Below are 27,747 nucleotides of genomic sequence, written 5' to 3'. Positions count from 1 at the left end.
CCTTTTTCCAGTCACAGGAGGCTCAACCAGGCAAATTTTGGTAAAACCAGAAGAAATACGAACAGAAGTAGGCTGTTTGGCCCCTCAAGCCTGCTTCACCATTCATTAGAATTAATGTTGAACCAACATTCACTTTCCTGCATTTTTCCTGTAACGTTCGATTCCCCTACTGATCGAGAATCTCAGTCTTAATTGTATAAGGACTCTGCCCTCACAACTCTGTGGCAATGAGCTCCAAACACAACCCACAGAATAAATTCTTCCTCATCTCATTTTTAAATTGGCACATTTTTACTCTAAGACCATACCCTCTGGGTCTAGACTCTCCTCTCAGCAGTTACCCTATCATGCCCCTCAAGAATACTATAGATTTCAGCGAGATCACCTCTCATTCTTCTAACCTGTTCAACCTTTGTTTACAATACAAACCCTCCTTACCAGGGATCATTCAGGTAAATTTTGAGCTACCTCCAACAAAATGATACCTTTCCTTAAATATGCCACCAAAACGGCTCTCAAGACTCCAAATGTGGTCTCATCAGCACCTTGTACAATTGCAGGAAGACTTCTCTTCTCTTACAGTCTAAGCCACTTGAAATAAAGCCGACATTTTATTTAACCATCCTGATTACTTGCTATGTGTGTGTTAATTCTGTTTCATGCACAAGTACCCCGAGTCCCTTTTTTGTAGCTTTCTGCAGTTTTTATCCATTTTAATAATACTTTTGCTCTCCTTTTCAAAATGAACTTCATACTTTCCCACATTATACTCCATTTATCAACTTTTTGCCCACATAATTAACCTATCAATATCCCCCTAGAAACAATTTCTCTCTTTTTCAATTTGCCTTTCCACTTACTTTTGTATCATCTGCAACTCTGATTACAGTTCATTCACTTCCTTCCTCCAAGTCATTAACAAATGATAAATTTAAATTATATTGCACTGTAAACAGGTGCAATACCAGCACTTATCCCGATGCAACTCAACTGGTTACAAGTCACAACCTGAGAAAGAACTCTTATTCCAACTATTTCCTGCCCATTAGCCAATTTTCTACTCACACCAAATATTACATCCAACATCATGGACTCTTGATTTTCTTTCTTAACCTTTTGAGGTGTACCTTGTTGAGTGTGTTCTGAAACTAAAAATGTAACATCTACTTGGTCCCCTCAATCCACTCTGGATGATGAGTGATAACGATAGACATGCATCATTACAATTTCTCCAAGTAGCAATACCTGCTCAAATACTTTGAGCAAAGTCATCCAATCAAATGCAAGTTTACACATGACATTTTGCCTAAAAATTTCCAAATTGCTGTGGGTGTGAAATCACATTTTGGCCAGACCAAAGTACTAATGGTAGATTTCCTTCCATAACAGACATGAGCAAGCCAGTCTGTTATTTTTAAATGGTTTTTTAAAATGACAAATCTGCAATAGCTGCAAGATCACCATTATTAAACTTAACTTGCAAATCCAGGCTCACTGTATATAAATTCAACCAACTGCCATGATGGGATTTGAAATTGTGTCCTCAGAGTATCTGCTGCTAGTCTAGAGACATTACAACTATGCCACCACCTCCCCATATCTACCCATTAGAATTGAAATCAAGTAGAAATGTCTCAGTGCGGTTTTACTGATTAATTCTTTTTTTTTTAAAAAAGCAAATCAGATGGGGGACTACTACACAATAACTGAAATGTGAATGATCCAGCCAAACAGTTGTGTTTTATTAACACATTTTCATTAGTTTCCTACCTTATAATATTCCAGACCAGCATGCAGTTAATTATAAACTGGTACAAGTTTTTGTTCACAAAATCCTTAAAAATCTCAAATTGTTCTGCTTTTACAGATATTAAACTTACTACTTGTAAGTAAAATTAAACTCTGCTGGTTTATTTACAGGGAAGAAAACGGCAACATGCTTGGAATTCGTGGTTATTGGAGTGTTCTTTCTTTTAATGTACGTGCTCATTTCTTCAACATTACACAGTTGTAAAATTCTATCCATTAAATCCAATACAAAAATAAATGCAAGATTAAAAAAAAATTAGAATAAATAGCCCGCATAGACTCCTTTGTGTTTCTGGTTATTTTTAGTTCCTTTACCTCCTGAGAAATAAGCATTTGAAAAGTTGCTTTCAATTTCATTAAGTACCACACACAGCCAACATCTGTCAGGGGAACTGGTCAGTCAAGTTTCGAATACCCAGAGTCAACTAAAAGAGTGTAGCTGGCTTGCTTGGTGAAACAAGAAAGGTCTTCAGTTTTTTTTGTCCAGAATTGAAGTATGATCACATCATAATCACATGGACAGGAAACATGAATCACATTGCAACTGTAATATCTATTCAGATCTTCAATTAAAAACAATTATCCAGGTTCCAAAAATCATCTTTATTAACTCTGATCAATTGAAAAACATTGAGCAAATTATCATACACAACAGCTACAGGTGCCTCTCAGTCAAACAAATTTTCCAAAGATGAATCTAAGATGCCCTGGACACACTTGGTCAAGTTAATATGCTGTGAATCTTAATCACCACAATATTATTCCCCATATTGTCAAATATATGATTCTTACACAAGACTGCTGTATTAAGTTATTTGGCTTTACAATTTTAAAACCCAAAATACTGCTTAAACAAATTTATCAATATTCCAAAAAAAAATGCACTGCAATGCTAGTATTAAAAATATTTCTAAGAGACTACATAAAAATTGAAATGGTCAAGGGTTAGAATAAGGTTTGGTAGAATTTGAAAAAGGTACTAAAAGCAAGTGTAGTATTGATAAAGAGCTCAAAATGAAGGGTTGAAAATAGTAACAATGGTTTAATTACAATCTATAAAGATATAAACAGCACTTTCAGATCACTAAAGTTGTGATATTTTGTAGATGGACCAGCACTTTCTAAGCCTATATACAAGTTGCGTAAAATAAAAAACTTGGAAGAATGCATATTGAAATTACGTAACTCTTGATTTTACAAAGTTAATCAAACTGCAATTGCTCACATTTTCCATTTTTAAAATTTTTTCAAGATGCACTCATAGTAGTTAAGGGTTCTTTCATGTTAGCAGTATACAAGAAGAAAATAAGCAGCAGGTGCATTAAAAGAGATCTTAAAAGAGATATAACGGACCACAAATGAATGGTTTTCTTTTCTTTGCTCTGTTTAGTGTTTAGCCTGAGCTGCATTTTTAGTTTTCAGTTACTTCTCATTCCATTCATCTAACATACATTTGTGATTTCTCTTCTTATAAAGTTAATCATTCAAACAGAACAAGCTGGATTGCTTCATCTGACAATTTCTAGTTATATAATTAAGGTAAAAGAAAAAAATATGAATTTCTACAATTCATTTATTAACACAAAATTATTCAAAGACAGTTCAACGACCAATGACGAAAACATGACATCAACCAACAGACAAATGATTAGTTGCAATTATTTAAGTGGTGTAGCAAGAATACAGAATGTTGTGTAGTCTGACAAATAATTCCAGAAAGTGGGGTCCAGGAGTTGAACAAATAATGGTGCGATGAAGGTGGTCAGATTCATGGCTGGAGTCAGAGGAGTGAAATATTTAATGAAGCAAGATGACTATTAGAAATGATTGAGTTGGTGAGTTGGACATAAGCATTAAGTTTGGTGTTTTAGAAAGTGGGGACCCAAATCATGTCAAATAAGCAGGGGCCACCAGTCAGTCAAAAAAGCAGTAAACAATTAGGGTGAAGAGCACACAGGAAGTTAAATATAAGAATTGAGTCATGTAACAACACAATAGGGATTCAGAGTTCAGACAAAATGAACAGACATTTTAGCTCAATTAGAGACAAATTATCAAGTTAACTTCATAATTAGAAGTTAGCAATTTCTTTTTTGAAAATCAAGTTTTGTGACAGAAACTCTAGGGGATTCTAGCTTCTTGATTTAATATCAGTGATGAAAATGTGTTACTGGAAAAGCGCAGGTCAGGCAGCATCCAAGGAGCAGGAGAATCGACGTTTCGGGCATGAGCCCTTCTTCAGGAATGAGGAAAGTGTGTCCAGCAGGCTAAGATAAAAGGTAGGGAGGAGGGACTTGCAGGAGGGGCGTTGGAAATGTGATCGGTGGAAGGAGGTCAAGGTGAGTGTGATAGGCCGGAGTGGGGGTGGGGGCGGAGAGGTCAGGAAGATTGCAGGTTAGGAAAGCAGTGCTGAGTTTGAGGGTTGGGACGGATACAAGGTGGGGGGGTGTGGGGAAATTAGGAAACTGGAGAAATCCTCATTTTCTCCTCGAAGTTAATATCAGTGATACCAAATTCATTCCAGATAACCAAAACAGCTTTTCCTGTAATGTTAACCCACTATGAAAGGCAATTGAATTAACCATATGCAACATCCAACCTAAAAAAATTAAAAACCCTTTACAAAATTCTCTTTGGCCAATCTTATTTGTTCCTTCTTTATAAGGAATGTTATGATCCTGAATATAAAGTTTCTTTAAACATTGCTAGAGCATCTATTTTCATTTTGGAGTTGGATCCCTTCAAAAAAAAAGTGAGTGACCTTCACAGCCCAAGACAAGTTCTTCAGCCATTCAAGGATCATACTTATAATCATCTAACCAAGTTTTTGTTTTTACCTTGAGAAAACTTTTAGAAGGTAGAGGGGAACAACATTATTGCCCAGTAAAATAAAAACTAGAATTCTTCCACTTAATTGTTTGTAAAAATAGAGCATTTAAGATTATTTCAAAAGACATTAAAATGTGTTATTTATTGAATTGCACTGAACAAAAGTAACAAAACTGGGACATCCAGTAATTTTTGAACATCCAATTTTAAATGTAAATTTAACCCCTAACAGACACTAAATTAGAATAGTTATGTAGCTCAAATGTGATATACAATGTTTGGAATGCAAGGGTGAGGCTGCAAGGTTGATACCTACAATTCTGAAGACAGTGTGGTCACAACCAATGTAAAAAGGTGAAGTGCAACATTGAAAAGAAAAACACATCTGTTCAGCATCGTAACAGATCAGTTAACAATTTATAATTTCCTGAGCATTCCTGAGTAGGCACAGATGGCCTGTCATTGTACAGATAAAAACTAAAATTTATAACTGACAAAAACGAGCAAAGCTGCACGCAAATTTCAAGTTGTCTATCTTATCACTGACATGAAACTTAAACAAGTCTGAGCATTCAACAGTGCAGAAAGAATTTTGCAGCCACTTTATTCACATGTTCATTTTCATATCTTGGAATTCCGTTTATATGCAAGAAGAAAACAAATTAAATCCCCACCTGTTACAAATGAAGCAAACTTTGACAGGCAATGGGACTAGGCCATTGTGGTCTAGTTCATGCTGTGCCTTCTTCACATTCTTCCCTGTTGTTTCCTCTTTTCTTCTTCTTTTACTGGTACCTGTGTAATACAGTTTGCGTCATTATCTGCAGCAAAGATTGGGTTTGGTTTAAGTGCCTATTTCTAACCCCATGGTTAGACTGCCTTTGAAACTTGTTTTTCCTTCAACACCACAAACTCAGTGTTGGGAAATGCCACCAGATGGAAGTCAGAAATTCTTAAGTATTCTAGTTGTGTATTTTCAAATCATTCAATGGACTTTGCTCTTTCTTATCTCCACAAGCCCCACAACTCAATCTGCACCCTTGCATTTCTGGCTTCTTGATCATCCCAGATATTAAATCGGATCCCCAGTGGCAGTTGAAATTTCATCTGCTAAAATCTCTGGAATTCCCTTCTTAAATCTTCCTCATCTCTCTTTCCTTCTTTAAAGGCAGATTTGCAGTAGTGCCTTATGACATATAGGTTATCTGCCAGTGTCAAATTTGTTTCTCGTGCTGCTGTAAAGATCTTTGGACTGCTTTAATATTTTAAAGATGCTATATCAATCCAACTTCTTTTCTTGTATTCTGTTAATTTCCTCAAGTTTACTGAACTGCGTCTATAAAACAGCACATCACTAAATGCCATTCCTTCTTTCAGAGTACAAGCCAGTTTCAGGATTATGTGCAGATTCTTTCAATGCAAAAAAGAAAAGTTTTTTAAAATACTGGAGGTATCAAAGATAATGTACTAGAACAATTAAAAGCACATTTGCCCTTGTTACAGTTAAAAGAAAAAGTCACTATGATTGGTAAAGTTTAATGTTAACTTCTCTAAAATGTCATCTATTTCTTGCTCATTACCTCCCCATTTCCCCTGTTACTCATCACTGACTCCTTTGCTGGGATAGCATATTAACCTTGTTTGGTATATTATCCAAGTCACCACTGTACAAATTTGTCATGTGTTGGTAAGCGGAGAAAGTGGACTGATGTATCCTGAATTCATCCAATATGGCAAATAAATATATTGCAATAAGGGAGGCGATGGCTTGGTGGTGTTGTCGCTATACTATTAATACAGAAACATAGGTTTTTCTGGACCAGAGTTCAAATCCTACCATGGCAGATACTGGAATTTGAAAATCAACAAAAGTCTGAAATTACAGTTTAATGATGATCAAGAAACTGCTATCGATTGCTTGTAAAACCCATCTAGTTCACCAATATCCTTTGGGGAAGAACACTGACGTCCTTACTTGCCTGGTCTGGCCTATGTAAGATTCCAGATCTATAGCAGTGTGGTTGACTCTTAACTGCCCTCTGGCCATTAGGGATGAGCAGCAAGTGATGGTCTAACTAGTGACACCCACATCTCATGAACGAATTTGAAAAAAAAGAGACAAGCATATTTTCAACTGCTGATCACAAAACAGAATCAGTTACAATGGTAACTTCCCTGTTAATCTTTGGGTCATTCAATGCCATGACTGAGATCTAATTAAATAAAATTATGGGCAAGCAAATTTTTTTGGTTTAAAATATTCTGCAATTGGGATAGTAATCGGATGGTTTTCACATAAGAGTTTTGCCACATTTTGTACAGGATATCAAAATTTAATCTGCAATCAATTGGGAATGGAAAGTGTGTTAGTGACACAATTATGCAAATTCCTAAAGTTCAAGTAAATAAAGCTATACAGCAGAATAACAACAGAGACGTGAATTATTCAATGTAGTTAGAATACAATATGCCATTATGAGCAGCCTGATAAAGCACGAGTGTCAAAGTTCTACATAACATTCAACAGAATTAAACCTGCAGAGAGAAACTATTTTAAAAAGGAAAAATGTATGAAGTTTACATTATTTTGTTGTAGTACAGAATGCAAAGAGGAATTTTTAACTGAGGATATAAAATTATGGAACTTAAATAAGAGGGCAAGATTACACTAAGTTCCTATTTTGAGTCATTACCCTTTAATGGCTGGTCACTCAATGGGGCCCTCATTTACATTTAGGTTATTACCCTTTAATGGCTGGTCACTCAATGGGGACCTCATTTACATTTAGGTTTAAGTTGTTTTAAAGTTGCTTTGTGCTGGGTCTTCTGCAAGGCCAGGAGACCTGATCAGTGCGACATTGGTGCAGCCTCAAGTGTTTCCTGACCCACCCTATGGCTGTCAACCTTCCAATTTGTTGTCTTGCTGCACCCTCTTCCTGCCTCTCAACACTCATTCCCAAAACCCTTGCTCACAGCAGAGGTTCAGACAGAAAAGTGGGAAAGTCTGCAGTGATGCGGAGTATCAGGAAGTACGATGTCTGGTGAGTGCAACAGGAGAAGCAGTTTGCAGGAGGTAAAGAAAAGGATAAATGTTTCTTTCATATTTTTAAGTTTTTTTTTTAAGAAGTCTTTCATTTAACAATACAGGAATTCAGTAAAGTATTTCAAATGATAGGAAATAATGTTTTAATCTTTTTTTGACAACGAGAAAGGTCCTACAGAACTTAACTACGCTTTTACATTGGCTTTAGGTTTTTCACTTAATGTTGAACCGTTTAGGAACACAGCTATAAGTGAGGAGTTATTAATCCCCTCTGATCAAAAGTCAGTGAAGAAGTCTTATTAATTTAAACAAAATGAGGAAACAGTTTAGGGTTTCTTTGCAGCAATTGTTGCAACATGGATCATGCAACTCCTGCTACACCAAGAAAAGATTCTTGTATTTTCAGCAAACCAGTCAGTCTGTTTGCAACACAGCAGGCCTTCAGCAGTGTAGCATCCAAGCCAATCACTGCTGACAGGATAAACAGGGCCAAGCTCTATCTTTGCAAACAGATCTCACCAAATATAGAAATGATACAAATCAGAGTGTAGTGCCAGTTCACATTGCTAAACAGGCAGTAAAAACAGGATGGGAAAAACCACATGAAAGAGTGCTCAAATTATTGGAGCATTCGTTTAAAAATAAAATTCAAATATCGATGCACTATTCCTGGTTTTCTCAGCCATTCCTTTGTTGATGAAAACGCAGGTTTAATGCAAGTGCCAGACAGCGGCAGCAGTGAGAAAGGAAAATAATCAGAGGAAGAGAAGTCAGCCAATACTTTGTTGCTTTTCCCAGCAACCAAAAAAAATACTGCTTTACAGCCAGAGTGTAAATCTGAATAGCCTGAATTGAGGTTGAGATTAAAAACTAGAGGAACACTGGAGAAAGAGACAGAATTCATATACTGCACAGACAGAATCTGTACAAAGCAATTAATCCACATCACTGTAATTTGTCAGTTTCAGCTCACAGCATCCTTTAAACTTGCACCTAAACCAACTGATACCATATGTGGCATTCAAATACATTTAGAAGTTATTTTCTTAATAAAATCTTGATGCAAATACAGTTACTTCATTTAGATATGGTGAAATTCTCCTATCAATGAGTATTTGACTCATTTGGATTGCTAACCCTTTCAATACTCAACAAGCATTTTGTAGCACATCCAAGAAATTCACATCTTCCCTTGCAATAAATCATTCCATTTCTGAATACTTTAAAAATCTTGGGATATAATATGGAAACTGGTTAAACATCTATTTCTGTAACTCCAATATAAAGCAGTATTCCAGATACTATTTAAAAAAAAAACTATTGCAGTTACTATTACAAATTTTTTTTTTGCTTTGGTATCAATCTACATTTTTAATATAAAACCAGCATTCTTCAGCATTGCTAATTGTTTTACTGAAAAAGTAATAGCCACCAAAGGTAGTGGGGTTTGGGAATGGAAGACTTTCAAATCAGCTCAATCAAATACAATACAATTGTTGTAAATACAAGCATCAGTTCCATTCCATATTAGTTCCATGTTCAGATTGCTATTAAAAAAAAGAATTTGATGGGATCAGTCTGGCCCATTTAATCAAGTTACCTGGGTTATCTATTTTTAAAAGTATAGCCCATGTAAATACATATACACCACGAGATCAGTAATTTTATCAAACACACTATCCATGCTTACTGCTGCTCTCCACTATCAGTTAATTCTCATTTCTCTTCACAGATGCTATCAGACCTGCTGAGCTTTTCCAGCTACTTCTGTTTTTGTTCCTGCTTTTCATATGTACTTGTTATACTATATTGCATGTTTATATGCTGCAAATGTTTCAAGGACAGTACTACTGCTATCGCACTTTTATGTTGCGATGTGTTAATGATTTCAAGAATTGGTTGGATAAATGCATACTTAAGCTAAACATAACACCTTGGCAAACCAAATGTATCATTGCCAGAGTCCAACTTCCCAAATAAAATCCAAATAAGATGTCATTAAACATCACTCCTACTGGTGCAAAGTTATTCCAAAACCTGGAATCTTCAATGTGACAAAGCAAAATTGATATCTCGGATAATTATCCGATGACCATTATAGTTTGTGCAAATGTACACAATATATAATTTTTAATATGCTTGCACTGTATTTCATAACAGGTTGCAATAATAATGTCGAACTTACGGGATGATGAACCTCACCAAGAAAATAAGTAACACACGGATGAAAAAAACCACCATTTCGACTGGGACAACACATCTATCCTGAGACAGGCTGAGCAAAGACATGCCAGAGAATTCCTAGAGGCCTGGCACTCCAACCACAACGCCATAAACAAACACATAGATCGAGATTCCATCTATCAACCCCTCAGAAAACGAACAGGAAATGACATCACCACAAACCCCAGGAACCCCATCCAGGAGAAAGATATAAATAGAAAGCAGGAGACAACAGCTTCGCTTCACTTGGAGGTCGCCACTGATGTTACCTAGCCAGGTAATGAAACGTCTGGATATCAAACCTACAGCTCAGCGAGCAAACCTACACCCTAGACTTCAACCTGAGCTACAAACCTTCACGAACCTTGCAAATAACTCAAGTGCAGTTACACTGACTCCCTCACCTGGAAGTGCTGTGGTACATGTCAGTTCATTTGGAAGTTGAAATTGAGTTGGATTTCGTTCCATTGCTGCTGCTATAAGTATTTCAAATGGATTTCTTATTTGCAGTTGGGAGCAGTCCACCTCGATGGCAGTATTTTCATCGTCCACATCAATCATATCATCGTCCACCTCATTCTGCTCAGAAGTGGGTGTGTCAGTGCTTGCATTTGATGTTGGTGTGCCGGGTCGGCTGACACGTCTTTCCAAACCTTTTGCTTGTGCAAATGATCTACAGTTACTGTCAACCCTGGAATCCAATGCTTTGCTGGAAGTTTTATCAGAAAAGTCCATGTCAACAGTAGGGGATGCTGTCCTTTTAACCGTCTGTTTGTCCATAACACCATTTACTTGACCAAATCTCTCTTTTTTCTCTTGTTTCTAAGAAAAGGAAAAATATTTGTCAAACAATGCCATATAATTATAAATTACAACTTCAGTAGCAATTTATGACCAAGGCAGTTAAAAGGAAAACTGACGTGTTTAAAATATAAAAAGTACTTGAAACCAAAATCAAGCATCTTGAAAATAGTTGAAATGAATTCTCTCCAACTCCCATGACTTAGAAACTAAGCATCTGTTTTCAAAAATGTATCAGCATTGCACTATTAAAAGCAAATTAGAAGCGTACTTCTAAATATTAAGCAAAGGATTCTCTCATTCTTTGGAATCTAGACTCAATTTATATTTGAAGACATGAGTGAAATGGGAGACAATGTTGAACTGTGTTTTTGTTTTAAATAATAAATATATATGCAAGAGGCCTGATCGGTGGTGCAGGTGACTCAGTGCATGATGGGAACAAGGGACTGGATATCATAGCTATTACAGAAAGGGGAGGCAAGACAGAAGGATAGTTTTTGGTTAGGAAAACATCACTACAGTAGTCAGATGATATTTCTGAGGATCGTCCTGTGAAGATTTATGGGTGGAACTGAAAAATAAGGAGGTGATCACTTTGATGAGATTGCACAATAGGTCCCCCAAAAACAGCAGGAAATTGAGTTGCAAGTATGGGAGGAGATCACAGACAGCTCTAAAGATAATAGGGCTCTAACAGTGACCATAATTCTCTCAGTTTTAAAACAGTTATGGAAAAGGCCTGGTCCACAAGCTCAACCTCTAAACTGGGGCAGGGCTAATTTTGATGGTATTAGACAGGAACTTTCAAACAATGATCAGGCTTGGAGGGGGGAGGGGGGGGTTGTTCACAGGTAAAGAAAAGCCTGGCAAGTGGGAGCTTTCAAAAGCAGGATTGAGAGCATTCAGGGACAGCACATTCCTGTTAGTGTGAAGGGATGAGCAGAGACTTCGATACTCAGGTCAAGAAAACAAAAAGGTGGCATGTGTATGATATAGATGGTTGGGATCAAGCAAATCCCTTGAGTAAAAGGGACATAGGGGTACACTTAAGGGGGCAATCAGGAGGCCAAAAACAGGACATGAATTAGTTCTGGCAGGTAGCGTAAAGGTAAATCCAAAAAGTTTCTACAAGTATGTTAAGGGAAAAAGTGTGACTGGGGAGAGAATAAGGTCCTTTAAAAGGTCAACAAGGTCATTTAAGTGTGGACCCACAGGAGATTGGCGAGATGCTAAACAAGTATTTCACGTCTGTATTTACTGTGGAGAAAGACATGAAAGCTAGGGAACTTGGGGGAAAAAATAGCGATGTCTTGAAAAGAGTTCACATTTCAGAGGAAGGGGCGCTGGAGGCCTTAAAATGCTTAAAGATAGATAAATCTACAGAAATTGATGAAGTCTATCCTAGGACATTGTGGGAAGCTAGGAAAGATTAGTGGCTTTGAACGTGGGAAATAGTGTCTCGCCAATCTGAGTTTTTCTTTTGAAGAGGTGACCAAGAAGATAGATGAAAGCAGAGATTTAACAAGGCCTTTAGTAAGGTAGACCACATGGTAGAATGGTTACTAAGATTAGATCACATGGAATCTAGGGAGAGCTAGCCAACCGGATACAAAATTGGCTTGACAGTAGGAGACAGAGCACGATGGTATAGGGCTGTTTCTCCAATTGGAGGCCCGTGATCAGCATGTGCCGCAAGGATCTACTGTTGTTTGTCATTTGTATGAATGATTTTGATGAGAATTTTGAGGCAGTTACAAAGTTTGTAGATGATACCAAAATTGGTAGTATAGTGGACTGTGCAGAAGACCATGTCAGAATACAACAGGATCTTGATTAACAGGGCGGGTTGGATGAGGAATGGCAGATGGAGCTTAATACATGTAAATCTGAGGTGTTGCATTTTGGTAAGGCAAACCAGGGCGGGATTTACACTTCTAATGTTACAGCCCTGTGGAAGTATTGTCAAGCAGAAAGACCTAGGAGTGCAGGTACATAGTTCCTTGGCAATGGTATCATAGGTAGACAAGGCAGTGTTTGGCATGTTTGTCTTCATCGGTCAGAGCATGGAGTACAGGAGCTGGGACATTATGTTACAGTTGTGCAAGACATTGGTAAGACCACATTTGTAGTAATGTGTATAATTCTGGTTTCCCTGCAAACTGGAAATGGCACAAAAAGAAAGACTTACAAGTACAGTGAGAGGTTTAAGGAGAGGCTGAATAGGCTGGGATTATTTCCCCCAGGAGCATAGGAGGCTGAGGAGTGACCTTACAGAACCTTATAAAATCATGAGGGGGCACAGGTAAGGTAAATAGCCAAAGTCTTTTCCCCAGGGTAGTGGAGTCCAAAACTAGACAGCATTGGTTTAGAGGTTAGAGAGTGGCAAGATATAAAGAGGATCTGAGGAGCAACCTTTTCACAGAAGGTGGTGCATGTATGGAATGAGCTGCCAGAGGAAGCGGTAGAGGTGGGCACAATTACAACATTTAAAAGACATTTGGATAGGAAAGTCTTAGTGGGACATGGCCCAAATGCACACAAGAGGGACCAGCTCAGTTGAGGAAACCTAGTTGGCATGGATGAGTTGGGCTGAAGGGTCTGTTTACACACTGTAAGATCTTATAATGTGTAGAAACCAGAAGGTTCTGGCAAAGATGCCTCATGTAATGAAAAAAAGCAGTCTGCAGAAACTGCTCAAACTGACATATTCAAATGGCTCTCTCACAAATTAAAAGAGAATGACAAATCCCTCCGAAACTGCCTATCAGAGAGGAATGGTAAGGGAAAGACTTGTATTCTCTCCACTACCAGTAAAATCATAGGATTCTTTTTAAAACAAACCTACTTACTTTTCTGCGAACTGTGCATCTGTGACACATCCAATCCCCAGGTGGAAGCATCTCTTCACTGAGTGGGGGATTACTGAACAATATAGAAAACAATTCAGTTAGTTACATTCAGAACTTGGCACAATTTAAATTTCAAAATGAATAAACTAAATTCAAACTCATTACTGCATTTCTTGTAGAAAGCTGAAAACAACTGTAGAAATGTCCATATTAATGGAACCACAAACTCAGCAAACATTTCAAGAAGAGCTGGCATTCCATTGATCCAAGTGACGGCCCTTAAAAATCTGAGACACAATGTCATTGGCTTACATTCTATCCTATAACTGAGCACATAACACCAGTCTTGACATTCCACTGCAATAATGATAGCGTCTTGGATCAAAGGCGAGCCTGTCTTTCAGATAAGGCCCTACACGAGGAATTAGTCATTGTAAATAAGACGCTAAAACATGTTAAAACATAATATCAAATAATTTTCTGTGTGAAGCACTCCAACTACGCAGCCTGACCATATTGAGGCACTGTCAAAAATTGAGCAAATTCACTCAATAAGCAGAGATCATATTGAAATTACACCAACTGTTGCTCCGAGTTACGGCAGTAAACATCCGAAAGCAATTCAACTACAAGATCACAACTTTACTAGACATTCATACATTAAAACCTCCAGCAGGAGCTGTAAATTTAATGAGACACAATGGATATTTTTTCCACCTCTAATGAAAAGTATTGAAGCTTCAAAGCCTTCACAGAGGTCAGTAATGACTCTTGGATCTGCTCCAGTGTCAAGTTCAGTTGGTGGTGGCAGTCTACCATCATATGACAATGGTTTACAGCCTGGTTGTCAAGTGTGCTAAGCATCACCTGATGCTGTGGGAAAACAATCACTGCCACTTTTCCTGTGAAGGAAGGCAGTGGGCTGAGAAGGTGCAAGATATCAGGGTCACAGCATTCTCAAGGCCTTCCTCTCAGCCAGCTGAGCTTTAAACTTCTGCATGCCTCATCCATACACTTCCAAACAAACATTTAGGTTCCAAAAATCATGACCTTTGCCAATGTCTGCCATTTTTCCCTTTTGCTTGCAGGTGTCCTTGTAGTGAAGGCAGGAACACTGAGGAGATCCTGGCCCAGTGATCAGTTCGCCATACAGAATGTTTTTGGGTATACACCAGTTATCCACCTGATGACTGTGGCCAAGCCAGCATAAACATGGCTGGCTTAGCAATGAGTCCACAATGACAGAAATAATACACTCCTAGACATTTAAATTACTTATCTTGACATGTCAAGAAAAAATCTGAAACAGCTTAGTTGGAAATTGTTCAGTCTTTTCACTGCTTATCGCATTGTCCAGGTCTCATCACTGTAGTGGGGTATACTCAGGAAGCACTCTTGGTAGACTCAGTTGCTTGTTTTCAGTCAAGTTGCTGTTGTTTCACACACTTTTACTCAGCTTGGACACAACAGTTCCAGCTTTTGCAAAGATTTCATCATTAACTAGTAGACTTCTGGTAATTGTGGAGCCTAGATATACAAAGCAATCAAGAACCTCAAAGTGTTACTTCAATGCTGAGAGATGCTGGCATGGCAATATTCCAGACAGTGACAGTTGGCTTCACGATGGTCAAACCAAACTTTAAGAGATGAAAGGACACCTGACCATTCAAGACAGTCAAGAAGGTAACCTCAGAGTACAACAGGATCTTGGTCAGATGGGCTAAGGAGTCACATGGAGTTTAATTTAGATAAATGAGAGATGCTGCCCTTTGGAAAGGCAAATCAGGGAGGGACTTACACACAATGGTAAGGTCCTGGGGAGTGTTGCTGAACAAAGAAACCTCTGAGTGCAAGTTCATAGTTCCATGAAAAACAGGATAGTGAAGGCGGTTTTTGCTTTACTTGCCTTTATTAGCCTGTGCACTGATTATAGGAGGTGGGAGATCATGTTACAGCTGTATAGGTCATTGATTAGGCCACTTTGGAATACATGCAATTTTGCTCTCCTTCCTATCAGAGAGATGTTGTGAAACTTGAAAGGGTTCAGAAAAGATTTACAAGGATGTTGTTAGGATTGGAGGGCTTGAGTTATAGGGAGAAGGTGAATAGACTGGGGCTATTTTCCCTGGAGCATCAGAGGCTGAGGTGTGATCTTATAGAGGTTTAAAAAATTATAAGGGGCATGGATAGGATAAATAGACAAGGTCTTTTTCCTGGGATAGGGTAGTCCAAAACTAGAGGGCATAGGTTTAAGGCGTGAGGGGAAAGATTTAAAAGGATCCTAAGGGGCAATTTTTCATGCAGAGCAGTGCACATATGGAATGTGCTGCCAGAGGAAGTGGTGGTGGCAGATACAATTACAACATTTGAAAAAACATCTGGATGGGTACATGAAGGATTTTGAGGGATATGGGCCAAATGCTGACAAATGGGACTAGATTAATTTAGGATATCTGGTCGACTTGGACAAGTCCGTTTCTACGGTGTTCATGTCTATGACTCTATATAACAGCATCTGAGCTACTCAAGAATGTAAAGAGACTTCTTCATTATTTTTCTTCACAGGATACAAGATATCATCACAAAATTCAATATGTATTGCATACCCAACGTGTGCCCCAAGACAGCAGTGGTGGGCTACCTTCTTGAACCCTGTGGTGTTGGTGCGCCCAATGTACTGTTTGGGTTATCAAGAATTCTAATACCTCTGTTATTAATGAGGAAATTCTCTTATACCTCCAAAAATGAAAAGGTAGTTGCGAGTTAGAAACATCATCTCTAGCATTATTCAAGCTGACAACAAATATTCACCACTCACAAAGAATACTGAAAGAAGCAGAGAGGGAAAAGACCTAAAACTAACAAAACACAATACTGATTGTACTAACAGAATTACTTATAAATCAAAGGATATAAACAGAGTTAGAATGCATTTTGTGCACTGCACCTGTTTTGGTCCTTTTGCATTGTGAAAGCTTTAATGACCTTGGCAAAGATCCAGGAGAATGCTGCAAGAATCCTAACTAACTTGCATAAACCTTAGTTGCACAGGTAATCCATGGCTTCTATTCTAGGAAAGCAGAGAGTGTAAGTGACCTGGTAGAAGTTTGTAAAATGATTAAATGATTGAGTAGCCCCCTATCAACAGGCAAACAGAGTTTAAAATATTACACTGCCCACCAGCTGATGTCGTGGGTGCTAAATGTATTTTTAAAATCAAGAGGAGGAGACTTGATCAATCAACTTAGTTACGATGATACCAATCAAGTGTCTTTTCTGATAAAATTTGGTTCACGAAACCTCCTAGACTGGTTTTGACTGTCAAAGGGGTTCATGGAATAAATATTCTTAAAGTTTAATTTCCCCATATTCTCCCAGGCATTTTCTGTACTTTAGCTTCCTCAAGATGATTTCATAGCTTGAAATGTGACTGGATTGGAAGAAAAATGGGAGAGATTAATTTTCATCACCTGGGTTTTACCAGAGATTACAAGTGCTCTATTATGGCAAACGCCCATTGGAAATTTAGAAAATAGCTTTTAAAATCTGTAACTATATACTAAACAAAAGCAGGTAATTAATAAGGGAGTTTAATTTGCACTGCAAAAAAAAATCTGCAGGGAGAAAAATAGCATCTTTTGCCCTAAAATGATTTTTCAATAGTGAAACTGCAACAGCTAAGTGATAGCAGCAAATTAAGCCATCAAACTGTTCAATCGTCATTTGGTTGTAGGTAAATAGCAAACTTCCATTTAATTTTGATAGGTAAGCAATTTAGATCCAACTTACTCAACAGTGTGTCTTTTTCATTGCAGCAAGTCACTTTCCTCTTGATAAGCTAAATAAGCTGGACAAACAATCATATTAGCACAACTGAATAGCATTGTGCAAGTTCAGCTCATTGTTTCTCACAACTACTCAGGAAATATAATACAGATTTTAGATTCATCAGCCACCCCTCCTCCTCATGAAAAAAATTACACGATCCAAAAAAAAAGGCTACATGGATGACAGTCAAACAGTCTTGCCCAGCCATGGTTGGTACAAGGCTGCCATTTGGATCTGTACCTCATCTTTTATAGGCATGATATCTGCAGGAACAACCAGGTAAATGTTGCAATGATATGGACACAACAAAAATTATAAACTCCAAAGTGATGCAAATCAGGCAATTCCTGTCAGCCAGAGAATGAAGAGCTAGAAAAGGCTGTTCATATAAATGCTGAACTATGAAGGACAGAACTATACCAAAAGAACTTGCGTTGCCCAGCTTCCACAAGTTTAGCCTTTTTGTTTAGAGCCTGGCTTTTAGTGGAGACTTTCTGAAATGGCCAGCATAACACTAAAAGCAAACAAGCTACCTCAAAGTCAACTCGTGGGAATCCCTCATTCTGTGAAGTGGCCAAACATGTGCACCATTGTTTTGCATGGATGTTTACATCCAGCTAAAAAATATTACAGAAACATCCCACCACCACTAAGCACAGAGTGTGCCTTTAGTTTTATTCTGGCAGGAAACAATTTTGGTCCTCTCCACACAGATGAGACACAGCAAACATCAAAAACACAATAGATACTTTTAAATGGAATAAAATACCATCCAGAATAAATGCAAACATCCGAACAAGTAAACATTAAAAAAAGTCTTTTAACATGTCTGATTAAGAACAGTGTGTCAATCTAATGTTGCCGCTGAAATCAAAGAAACACTTTAGATTTATTACTTAGTGTGGAAACAGGCCCTTCGGCCCAACAAGTCCACACCGACCCGCTGAAGAGCAACCCACCCAGACCCATTCCCCTACACCTAAAACTACGGGCAATTTAGCATGGCCAATTCACCTAACCTGCACATTTTTGTGTCTATGGGAGGAAACTGGAGCACCCGGAGGAAACCCACGCAGACACGGGGAGAATATGCAAACTCCACACAGTCAGTCGCCTGAGGCGGGAATTGAACCCAGGTCTCTGGTGCTGTGAGGCAGCAGTGCTAACCACTGTGCCACCGTGCCCCCATTATACATGCTGCTGGATAATTGAACACCAAAAGAACAAAAACCCAACATGACAGCAGAAAAATCTCCAAGATTTGCAATAAATATAAAAAGAACTGGTTATCATAACCAAAAATGACAAATCTCCCACTACACTATGACCATTACTCACAAAAACAGAAAAGGCCATTCAGCCCATTGAATCCACTCCATTTTTCCAATGAGAGTTTGGCTGATATGGTAATTCTCAACTCTACTTTCTACCTCATCCGTCTAATATGTGACTCTCTTAATAAGTCTATAAGACATAGGAAAATATCCGACTATGCACACAGAAACAACTCCCCAAAACAAAGATAGCTACATCTCTTCCTACCAAAAATGAAGAGTACCACTGAGGCTGAGAATTGGAAAGCTTTCCAAGCCTCAAGTCTGTAAGTAGATTTAGACTGGCTGGTCAAGAGATGAGCATAACAGTAGTAGATGGAGTTTAATCTAAAAGAAGCATAAAGTGATGCATTTCAGGAAAATTAAAGCAAAAAAGTATATGATGAATGGCAGTATAAATGATCAACAGGACTTCGGTCCGCATGTCCAGAGATTGTATAAGTCAATAGGATAGATGGATAGGGTGACTAAGAAGGCACATAGGATACCTATGTCCTCTGCAAAGTTCTGGTTACCACAATATAGGAGATCATAAGACATAGGAGCAGAAATTAGGCCATTCAGTCCACTGCATTTTGCTCAACCAAAACTTATGACACCTGCTTTAGATCAGATGAAGTGTTATGCCCCTGAGCGGTTAACTCAAATGTAGATACAACTTTAAGCATACAATGCATAAAACAAAGCAAAGTGTAACATAACATTTTCGTTAGTCAGTTAGTTTGTAAATGCCAGAAGACAGTAATGTAATAGCATACACTTAGTCCCCAACACCTATAATAGTGAATCATGAAATATTTCCATTTTAATTATCAGCAAGCTTGGTTAATTTTTTATGCAAAAATCAGAGAAACCTAAAAAGTAGCAATCTAACCAGATTCAGTGCTTTACTCTAATATGGGTGCAGGCACATTTGATTTATCCACATCTGGTAGATTTCATAATCAGCTGTTTATTTAAATAAAGCGTGAAATATTAGTTGCCGCAGTGCGCATGGAAACTAAGAATAAATTATATATTTAGACGATACATGCAAGTTGCATGTCAAAGCACCAAATGCAGTAAAATACAAATGTCACAAATATCTCATTGTGTTCAAGCTGCCTTCTTTTCAGACTTTCTGGCAAGCATATATCTGGACATTCACGATTACAAAAGTAACTCCTCCTGCTGGTTATTATGCTAAAATGCAGTGAACACAATTCAGAAAAGGTAGATGTTTTCTTAGCCTTAATTATGAAAGGCAAATTCTAGTTGGACAACAAAAATCTATTGTATGGTCAAATAAAACGAACCTTTCCAAGCTGCTTTCAGAATGCAACATTGTTTGTAACTGAAATCAAACAAATGAAAAACAGTTCTTTAATAATTCAGGTAAGTCTTTATGAAGTCTTGAAATGGCTTTATCATTCAGAAATATCGAAACAGAAGTCATTTAGCATCGAGCCCATTCACCATTCCATGAGGTCACTGCTGATCTGAGGCAAGTATACCTAACTCCATACACCTACCTGCCTGCCTTTGCATCATAATGCTTAATACCTTTGCTCAACAAAAATACCTCTGACTTGAAATTAACAAGTTCGGGGTGTCTCAAAGTCTGACATCTGAGGTTCAGATGGAACAAAAACATTCCACTGATAAATCACTGCTTCTGAGACAAGTTGCAAGTGGGTTGGTGATGTCTGTATAGAAAGCCTTTGAAATACAAAGGTAGGATTCCAGTTAGTCAAACGGTAGCCCTTTAACTTAGGTCTGATGTACAACCCCTCCCTGCTTAAAGATCCAAACTCATTATATTGTTACATTACCATTCTTGGCCTGCTGTGAACACGAGATGAAGGAACCATGTACAAAGGATCACAATTTTGCAGCAAGTAACTCACCTCTAGATTCCCCAAAGCATGTCCACCATCTACAGGGCACAAGGCAGTAGCGTGATGGATTATTCTCCATTAACCTGGATGAATGCAGCTCTAATAATATCCAACAAGCTCAACTCTTTCAAGGAGAAAGCAACAGTCTTATTTAGCACCCAATACATCCCTTCAAATACCCACCTCCCCAATGGTGCTGCAGTGTAACATCTATAAGACTCAAAGTAGCTATGTTCCAAACAGAGAATCTCTACACTTAGAAACACATGGACTGCAGACACATGGTAACACTTGCAGGTTTCCCTTCAATCCACGTCATCTTGACTTGAAAATATTGTACCAATCCTTACTGTCTTTGGATCAAAAGCCTGAATTCCTGTTGCAACAGCACTGAGTGCACCTACACATTACAGGATGCAGCAGATCAAGGCAGCAGCTCACTGCCACTTCAAGGGCAATGAGAAATAGACAATAAATTTTAGCTTTGCCAGCAACACTCGACATCTCATGTATGAATTTTTTTTTAAAGTTAGTTCTCTGTGGACTGCAAACATTGGCCTTTGATTAAAACCAGAGGTAGTCACGTTCAAAGAAGAGAGGGTTCAGATTTTTAAAAATCTACCAAAGATCACATCTTTAGAAGAAATACAGGACACCTGGTTCGATGAGACATTAGCCAAACTTTCCTGATCTTGCTTAAAGTTAGTTCTCTGTGGACTGCAAACATTGGCCTTTGATTAAAGCCAGAGGTAGTCACGTTCAAAGAAGAGAGGGTTCAGATTTTAAAAAATCTACCAAAGATCACATCTTTAGAAGAAATACAGGACACCTGGTTCGATGAGACATTAGCCAAACTTTCCTGATCTTGCTCCAAGAAAACATAGGCACAGTGAACCCAGTCAAACTAGGAGATTGTAGTTGAAATTCCTCTGGCTAGTACCAAAAACATCCAATTTGTTGGGAGTACTATACAAAACTAAGAAGATGCCTCAGACCAGAATCAGCTATCGAAATTCATTCAAAACCATAAAAGCAAAAAATAAACAAATCACCAGACATCTTGATCTGAGCAAGAAAATTATAAAGAGAGCAATCCCAACAGTGTGAATGCATGTTCTTGCTAGAAATGTTACCAAGCTTTTTGTTTCTTTTCTAAACAACATGCAACCAGATAATTAACAGACATTTTAAAAAATCTGTTTGACATACAGACAAGGGAACAAAGCCTCAAATTAGATATTTCACTCCGGAATGCTAATAAATGCACAGAAGAGAAACAGAAGGACCATCTATGTCCCCCTTTGGCAGATCACAGAAATGATGTTTAAACCTTCAAGCTTGTGCATCAAAAACATATGCCTTCAACTCAAGTATATTCTCTCATTCTTCTCAAAGTGGTATAGTGGTACCAATTTAATTCCATTACATTCCATGTTAAATTCAATTGCAGCAGCTAGATTGACAAATAGTACCTGCTACCAATCTGCCTACCTTGAAGCCTTTTATCAACCATCTAATGCTTACAAAATCTAATATTTGCATTATAACCAATACAAAATTACTCAAACCAATTGCAGAAGTGGAACCAACAGTGACAGGAAATGCAATTAAGAAATCCAACAGATTAGCCAAAATCACAATGCAGTCCGTGAAGATCAATGAAGCTGTCGAAGGGTTGAAAAAAATGCAGAAAAGACAAAAAGATAAGAATTAAGATAGACTGTTGAAATGTGGGATATTTTTCCCCCCACTCTATATAGATGTAATCTAAGGTCATCTTATAGATATAAAACATAGTTAAGGAACTGGAAATGGCAGATGTCAGACATTTTGAAAAGTCAAATTAGCAAACAGCAAATTTTGACTTGATATCAGTTCGTTATTGCTCAAAGAGTGGTCAACACTTAGAATGGATTTTCAAACAGAGAATTAGTGACATGTATCTTAGAACCATTTGACAGTAAAAGAAAACAATTGAGTAATGGGTATTGGGTCTTTCTTATTCTCATTCCAGTTTCCTCCAGTTTTGCTTGCACAGTGTCAAAAAAAAGGAAAGGTGTTCTTCAAAACTAACCTGGAGGACTTCCTGGACAATGAGATTTACTGTGAATTCAAAGTCATATTTTAAAAAAAACAAAATTCCCAAATGAAGGAAGAACATGATATCTTACAGATGAACTCACCAGTGATGAGCCAAGATGGGAGGAATGGTCCACTATACTAGACAAAGTCTCTGACACAGCGCAAAACATTTAGACATCAAACTACTATCACATGGAGAGAGTTGGACAGCCTTCAGGCTATTTGCATTCTTAGTTAGACATACTTAAACCAGAAAAATTTTAAGGCAGTCAGTAACATCGCACAAACTGATCAATCATGATGCTACCTGCAAATCAGTCTCATCTTCTGCAATTATGAACACAAACACAACTATCAAAGCACTTAACATTAATGCTTTGCCTTTTAGAAAACAAAAACTGACTTATATTGATGTAAGCCTGCGGATTTTAAGGTTAAGCCAGATAATTAATCTCCAAATAACTAACAATAGCTCCGGTGTCACATACAAAATTGCCTTGCTTATGTTGATCAAAATGAGTTTCAAATTCTCAAGTCAATGGGCACCACTGGCACCAACAGCAACCTGTGCTGGAGGGAGATGGCTAAGTGATATGCGTTGGAAAAGAAGCATTGAAGACAGATAACCAATGCTATCAAGCTCTTTCGGTATTAAACTCCAAAGACAGTTGATTGTTTACTTCCATTGCTTCTCAAAGCAACTTTGTGGCATTTTGGGATTGATTGGCAATGTAATGGGAGATGCCCTGACATTACCTGAGGTACAAGTGTTTATTAGAGCAAATTAATATAATTCATTTTTTTTAAGCTCCGTAAACCTCAAGCTCAAACTGAAGATTGTTAACCATGGCATTCATACAAAAACCAATTAATTTCTAACCCAAAGAAACTAAACTACTATTGCTCTATGGGGTTCTTTACACTTTTGGCACACAGACAAAAAATGTTAGGTGGATCCATATGGACATTAGTTAACTTGGCGGTAGCATTCATATCACTTCAAAAGCTTGTCAATCAAAAAAGGTCCATTTGACAAACACCAGTACACAATTTAGGAAAATGCTTCAGTGCAGTATTAAAGACTGTTACATGTAAGAGATTACTGAAACCAGTCTGTGCTAACTTCAGAAGTTTAATGAACATCGCTAAAATAGTTTACCGCCTCAATTATCTTATTACGCTTGAAACATCTTGTCACAGACTGACTGCTACATTTTCCAATATCACAAGTTTCTGACTCCATTTTAAAGGTACTTGTAATGGTAGAAAGTATCATTTATTTTAAAAAGTACCATTCCATTGTGTAAGGACATGATCAAAATTGATTTTACTAAATAAACTCAATTTTCTGATCAAATAAATATGGATTTTGACAAAAGTTTTTGTAAAGTTGTAAACATGCTTATCTATGTCAGGAAAGTGCATACTGGGCAAATATCTCTCAAAGAATCTTCCTAATGGTTTTACTACTGATCTGCTTCAGAAGTAAGGCTAAGCCAAGGTGAACTCCATGTCAAATGATGTCTGATTTTTGTTGTTTTGGAGATGAAGAGTACTGTGAAAGCAAAAAAAGTTCTAAATTTTCTTTGTCTTTTAATACTTATTTTGATTTTGACAAGAACAGCTTCAAATGACTCAGAGTGGTAACAAAAGATTTCCCTTCTATTTACAAGATACACTGAAATGCTTTCAATCTTGGTTGCAATGTTTTGAGCTCAGTCCTCTACAAAACCTATTGGTCATGAGAAGTTTACAAATTCTTGTTCAAAGTTAAAACAAATTAATCCTATATTTTAAACTCACATTTCAACGTACTAATTTTCCCACAATGCTTGACTAGTACTTTTGTACAGTTTATAGATACGCAGAATTGTTAATTCTTTCACAACTAGGTGGCTTAGAAAAGGCTAATCTACACTTGCAAACTGGTAAGGATGCAATAGAACATCAAGAAATATAGTGTCAACCACTGGTAGACAGGCGAGCTATCAACAAATCTTGATGGTATCAACAATTGTAATTTATTAGATTTATCATGACAGGGCTTCCAATTAGCAAAAAAAAGTTATTTTGCTTTGAAGTGTCATAACAAGGACTAATGCAACTATGATTAGAGAGCCACTTCTATAGATTGGTTTCTCAAGTCACTTTGCTAACAGCAAACTTAATAAGGCAAGCAATAAGTAATGTTTATGTGTCGTTAGTGAGCTTAGTAGTGCCATTCAAGCAGACAATACTGTTTTCATAGGAGAGAAGCAAACAAAAGTACACAAATATTTGTTCTCAAATTTTAACAAGTAAAATCCTAAACTTGGCAGAATAGCCTTTCCAATCTTAAAATCTTCAAAGCAGAGCATTTCACCATTCCACCATATCGTACCTTCCAAATTCCATTCAACTTAAGTAAATTCAGGTTCACAGAATCTCAACTTGATGAATTTAGACGTCGCCAGGGAAGAAGTACAAATCGTAACCTATTTTAAAACTAGGTTTACAAAAGTACTTTGCATAAATTACGCTAGACAACAATTTAATTTCCACCCTGTATTTGCTTTTCTTATCTGTGGCACATGTAGCTGTATGAGTGTGTGGAGTAGAAAACGCTCACTGAATTTTCATTTTTCTCTATATATCCACACTCATTTTAGTTATGAGAAGATAATGGACAACACAACAAACAGCTTGAATCATAGAATCCCTGCAATGCAAGAAGAGGCCAATTGGCCCATTGAGTCTGCACCAACACTCTGAAGAGCATCCCACACATATCCAGACCCAGCCCCCTCCCCGACCATACCTCCATAGCCTCACGTTTACCATGGCTAACTCACCTTGCTTGCACACCTCTCCACACTACGAACAATTTGCCATGGCCAATCCACTTAACCTACATCTACAAACTGTGGGAGGAAACCCACGCAGACATAGGGAGAAAGTACAAATACACAGTCACTGGGGACTGGAATCGAACCTGGGCCCCTGGCACTGAGGAAGTGCTAATCGCTGGGGCTTTTTTGAACTTTTTTTAAAAATTCATTTGTGGGACGTGGGTGTTGCTGGCTCACCAGCATTTATTGCCCACCCCAAGTTACCCTTAAGAAGGTCGTGGTGAGCTGTCTTTCTGAATCCCCATCAAAGTCCATCTGCTGTGGACTGATCCACAATGCAGTTAGAGTAGGAATTCCAGGATTTTGAACCAGTGACAATGAAGGAACAGCAATATATTTCCAAGTCAGGATTGAGAGTGGCTTGGAGGAGAACTTGCAGGTGATGGTGTTCCCCCCGTATCTGCTGCCTTTGCCCTTCTAGGTGGAAGTGGCCATGGGTTTGAAAGGTGCTGTCTGAGCATCTTTGGTGAATTTCTGCAGTGCATCTTGTAGATAGTACAAACTTTTAACTCCTAACTTATTCGTCTATTCAATGCTAGCAAATGAATCTTCTTGGCTTGCAGCAGTGAACAATTAAACAACTGACGCTTTGATATATTACACTTGTAAGTTCTTGTGATTCAAAGATACATCATAACAGAGCTCAATATTTCAAACGGTACCATTTTAAATAAGATACCATACATTTGGGTCTGTGGGTTGAAATTCCTAGAAAAGCAAGCGCCTGCACAAAAAAGGTTAACAAAAATGCGAAGTACAAGCAAGACTGTCGAGATGAAGTGAGCACCAAAGGTTGCTGGTTTCACTACCATTAAAGTATATTTACTTATGAAAAAGACAAGTAATGCATAACCAACATATCACAACACTATTATTGAACATGCAAGAAACCAAGTTAAATACTTGAATAAAATTCATTTTTAAAATGGCTAATAGTGGTTCTAGGAGGATCACACCTCTGCAAGCAAAGTGAGTATCAGCTCTGTTACTTGCATGAGCAAAAGCAAGGACTTTTTAAAAATGAAGAGGGAAAAGCAAAAAAAGTTTGAAAGATACAAGAATATTTTGCTTCAACAAGATAGATTTATTTCGGCTCAACTGATCTACAGATCAAAACCCAGTATTTACTTAGTGTTTTAGCTTGACAAACGTCATGTCCAAACACCACTCTCCTGTTTATTATAAGAACCAGGAATTGGAGAAGACCATACAGCCCTCTGGAGCATGCTCCAATTCAGTAAGATTATGGTTAAACTGACATTATCCCCAGCTTCTCACATGTTCTTCACAGTGACTGAGTGTGCACAACTCCCTGGAGTAGAGAATTCCAAGTGAAGAAATTATTCAGTCCTAAATAGCTAACCTTTGCCTCATCCCCAGAGTATTTGTCCCAGTAACTGTAAAGCCAGAGTGTAACATCCTCTCAGTATGTTACCCTGGAAAAGGCTTGCCTATTCACCCTATCCATTTTTTAAACCTCTATAAGGTCACCTCTCAACATCCAGGGAAAATAGCCCCAGTCTATTTCTATAGCTCAAACTCTCCAACCCTAGCAAGCTCTTTGTAAATCTTGTCTGTACCCTATCAAGTTTCACAATATCCTTCCTGTAACAGAGAGACCAGAATTGCACGCAGTATTCCAAAAGCGACCTATCCCATGTCCTGTTAAGCCGCAACATGACCTCCCAACTCCCTATACTCAATGCACTTACCAATAAAGGCAAGCATGCAAAATGCCTTCTTGTCTACCTGCGACTCCAACTTCACTCTGGGAGTCCAAAATGAGACGATTGGTGCGGGTGTCCCGGAGATGTTCCCTAAAGCGCTCTGCTAGGAGGCATCCAGTCTCCCCAAAGTAGAGGAGACCGCATCGGGGGCAACGGATACAATAAATGATATTAGTGGATGTGCAAGTAAAACTTTGATGGATGTGGAAGGCTCCTTTAGGGCCTTGGATAGAGGTGAGGGAGGAGATGTGGGCGCAGGTTGTACAGTTCCTGCAGTGGCAGGGGAAAGTGCCAGGATGGGAGGGTGAGCTGTAGGCGAGGCGTGGACCTGACCAGATAGTCACGAAGGGAATGGTCTTTGTGGGAGGCGGAAAGGGGTGGGGAGGGAAATATATTCCTGGTGGTGGGGTCTGTTTGGAGGTGGCGGAAATGTCAGCGGATGATTTGGTTTATG

At 38.1% G+C, this 27,747-nt stretch overlaps 1 protein-coding gene across 2 annotated transcripts in view; it reads right to left on the bottom strand.

Moving 5' to 3' along the window:
• phf12b (PHD finger protein 12b) overlaps nucleotides 1-27,747 on the bottom strand; it is an 86,544-nt gene that overhangs the window by 41,147 nt on the left and 17,650 nt on the right. For both annotated transcript variants that reach the window (XM_043718462.1, XM_043718463.1), the window contains exons 3-5: nucleotides 13,558-13,630; nucleotides 10,309-10,726; nucleotides 5,313-5,433 (exon numbers count right to left, since the gene is read on the bottom strand). In XM_043718462.1, coding sequence (XP_043574397.1) covers nucleotides 5,313-5,433; nucleotides 10,309-10,726; nucleotides 13,558-13,630 — 612 coding nt within the window. The remainder of the gene's footprint in view (nucleotides 1-5,312; nucleotides 5,434-10,308; nucleotides 10,727-13,557; nucleotides 13,631-27,747) is intronic.

Source organism: Chiloscyllium plagiosum, chromosome 28, assembly GCF_004010195.1.
Source record: "Chiloscyllium plagiosum isolate BGI_BamShark_2017 chromosome 28, ASM401019v2, whole genome shotgun sequence".
Classification (NCBI taxonomy): domain Eukaryota; kingdom Metazoa; phylum Chordata; class Chondrichthyes; order Orectolobiformes; family Hemiscylliidae; genus Chiloscyllium; species Chiloscyllium plagiosum.
The sequence above is the reverse complement of the archived record's forward strand: the minus strand, read 5'-3'. Positions and strand labels throughout refer to the sequence as shown.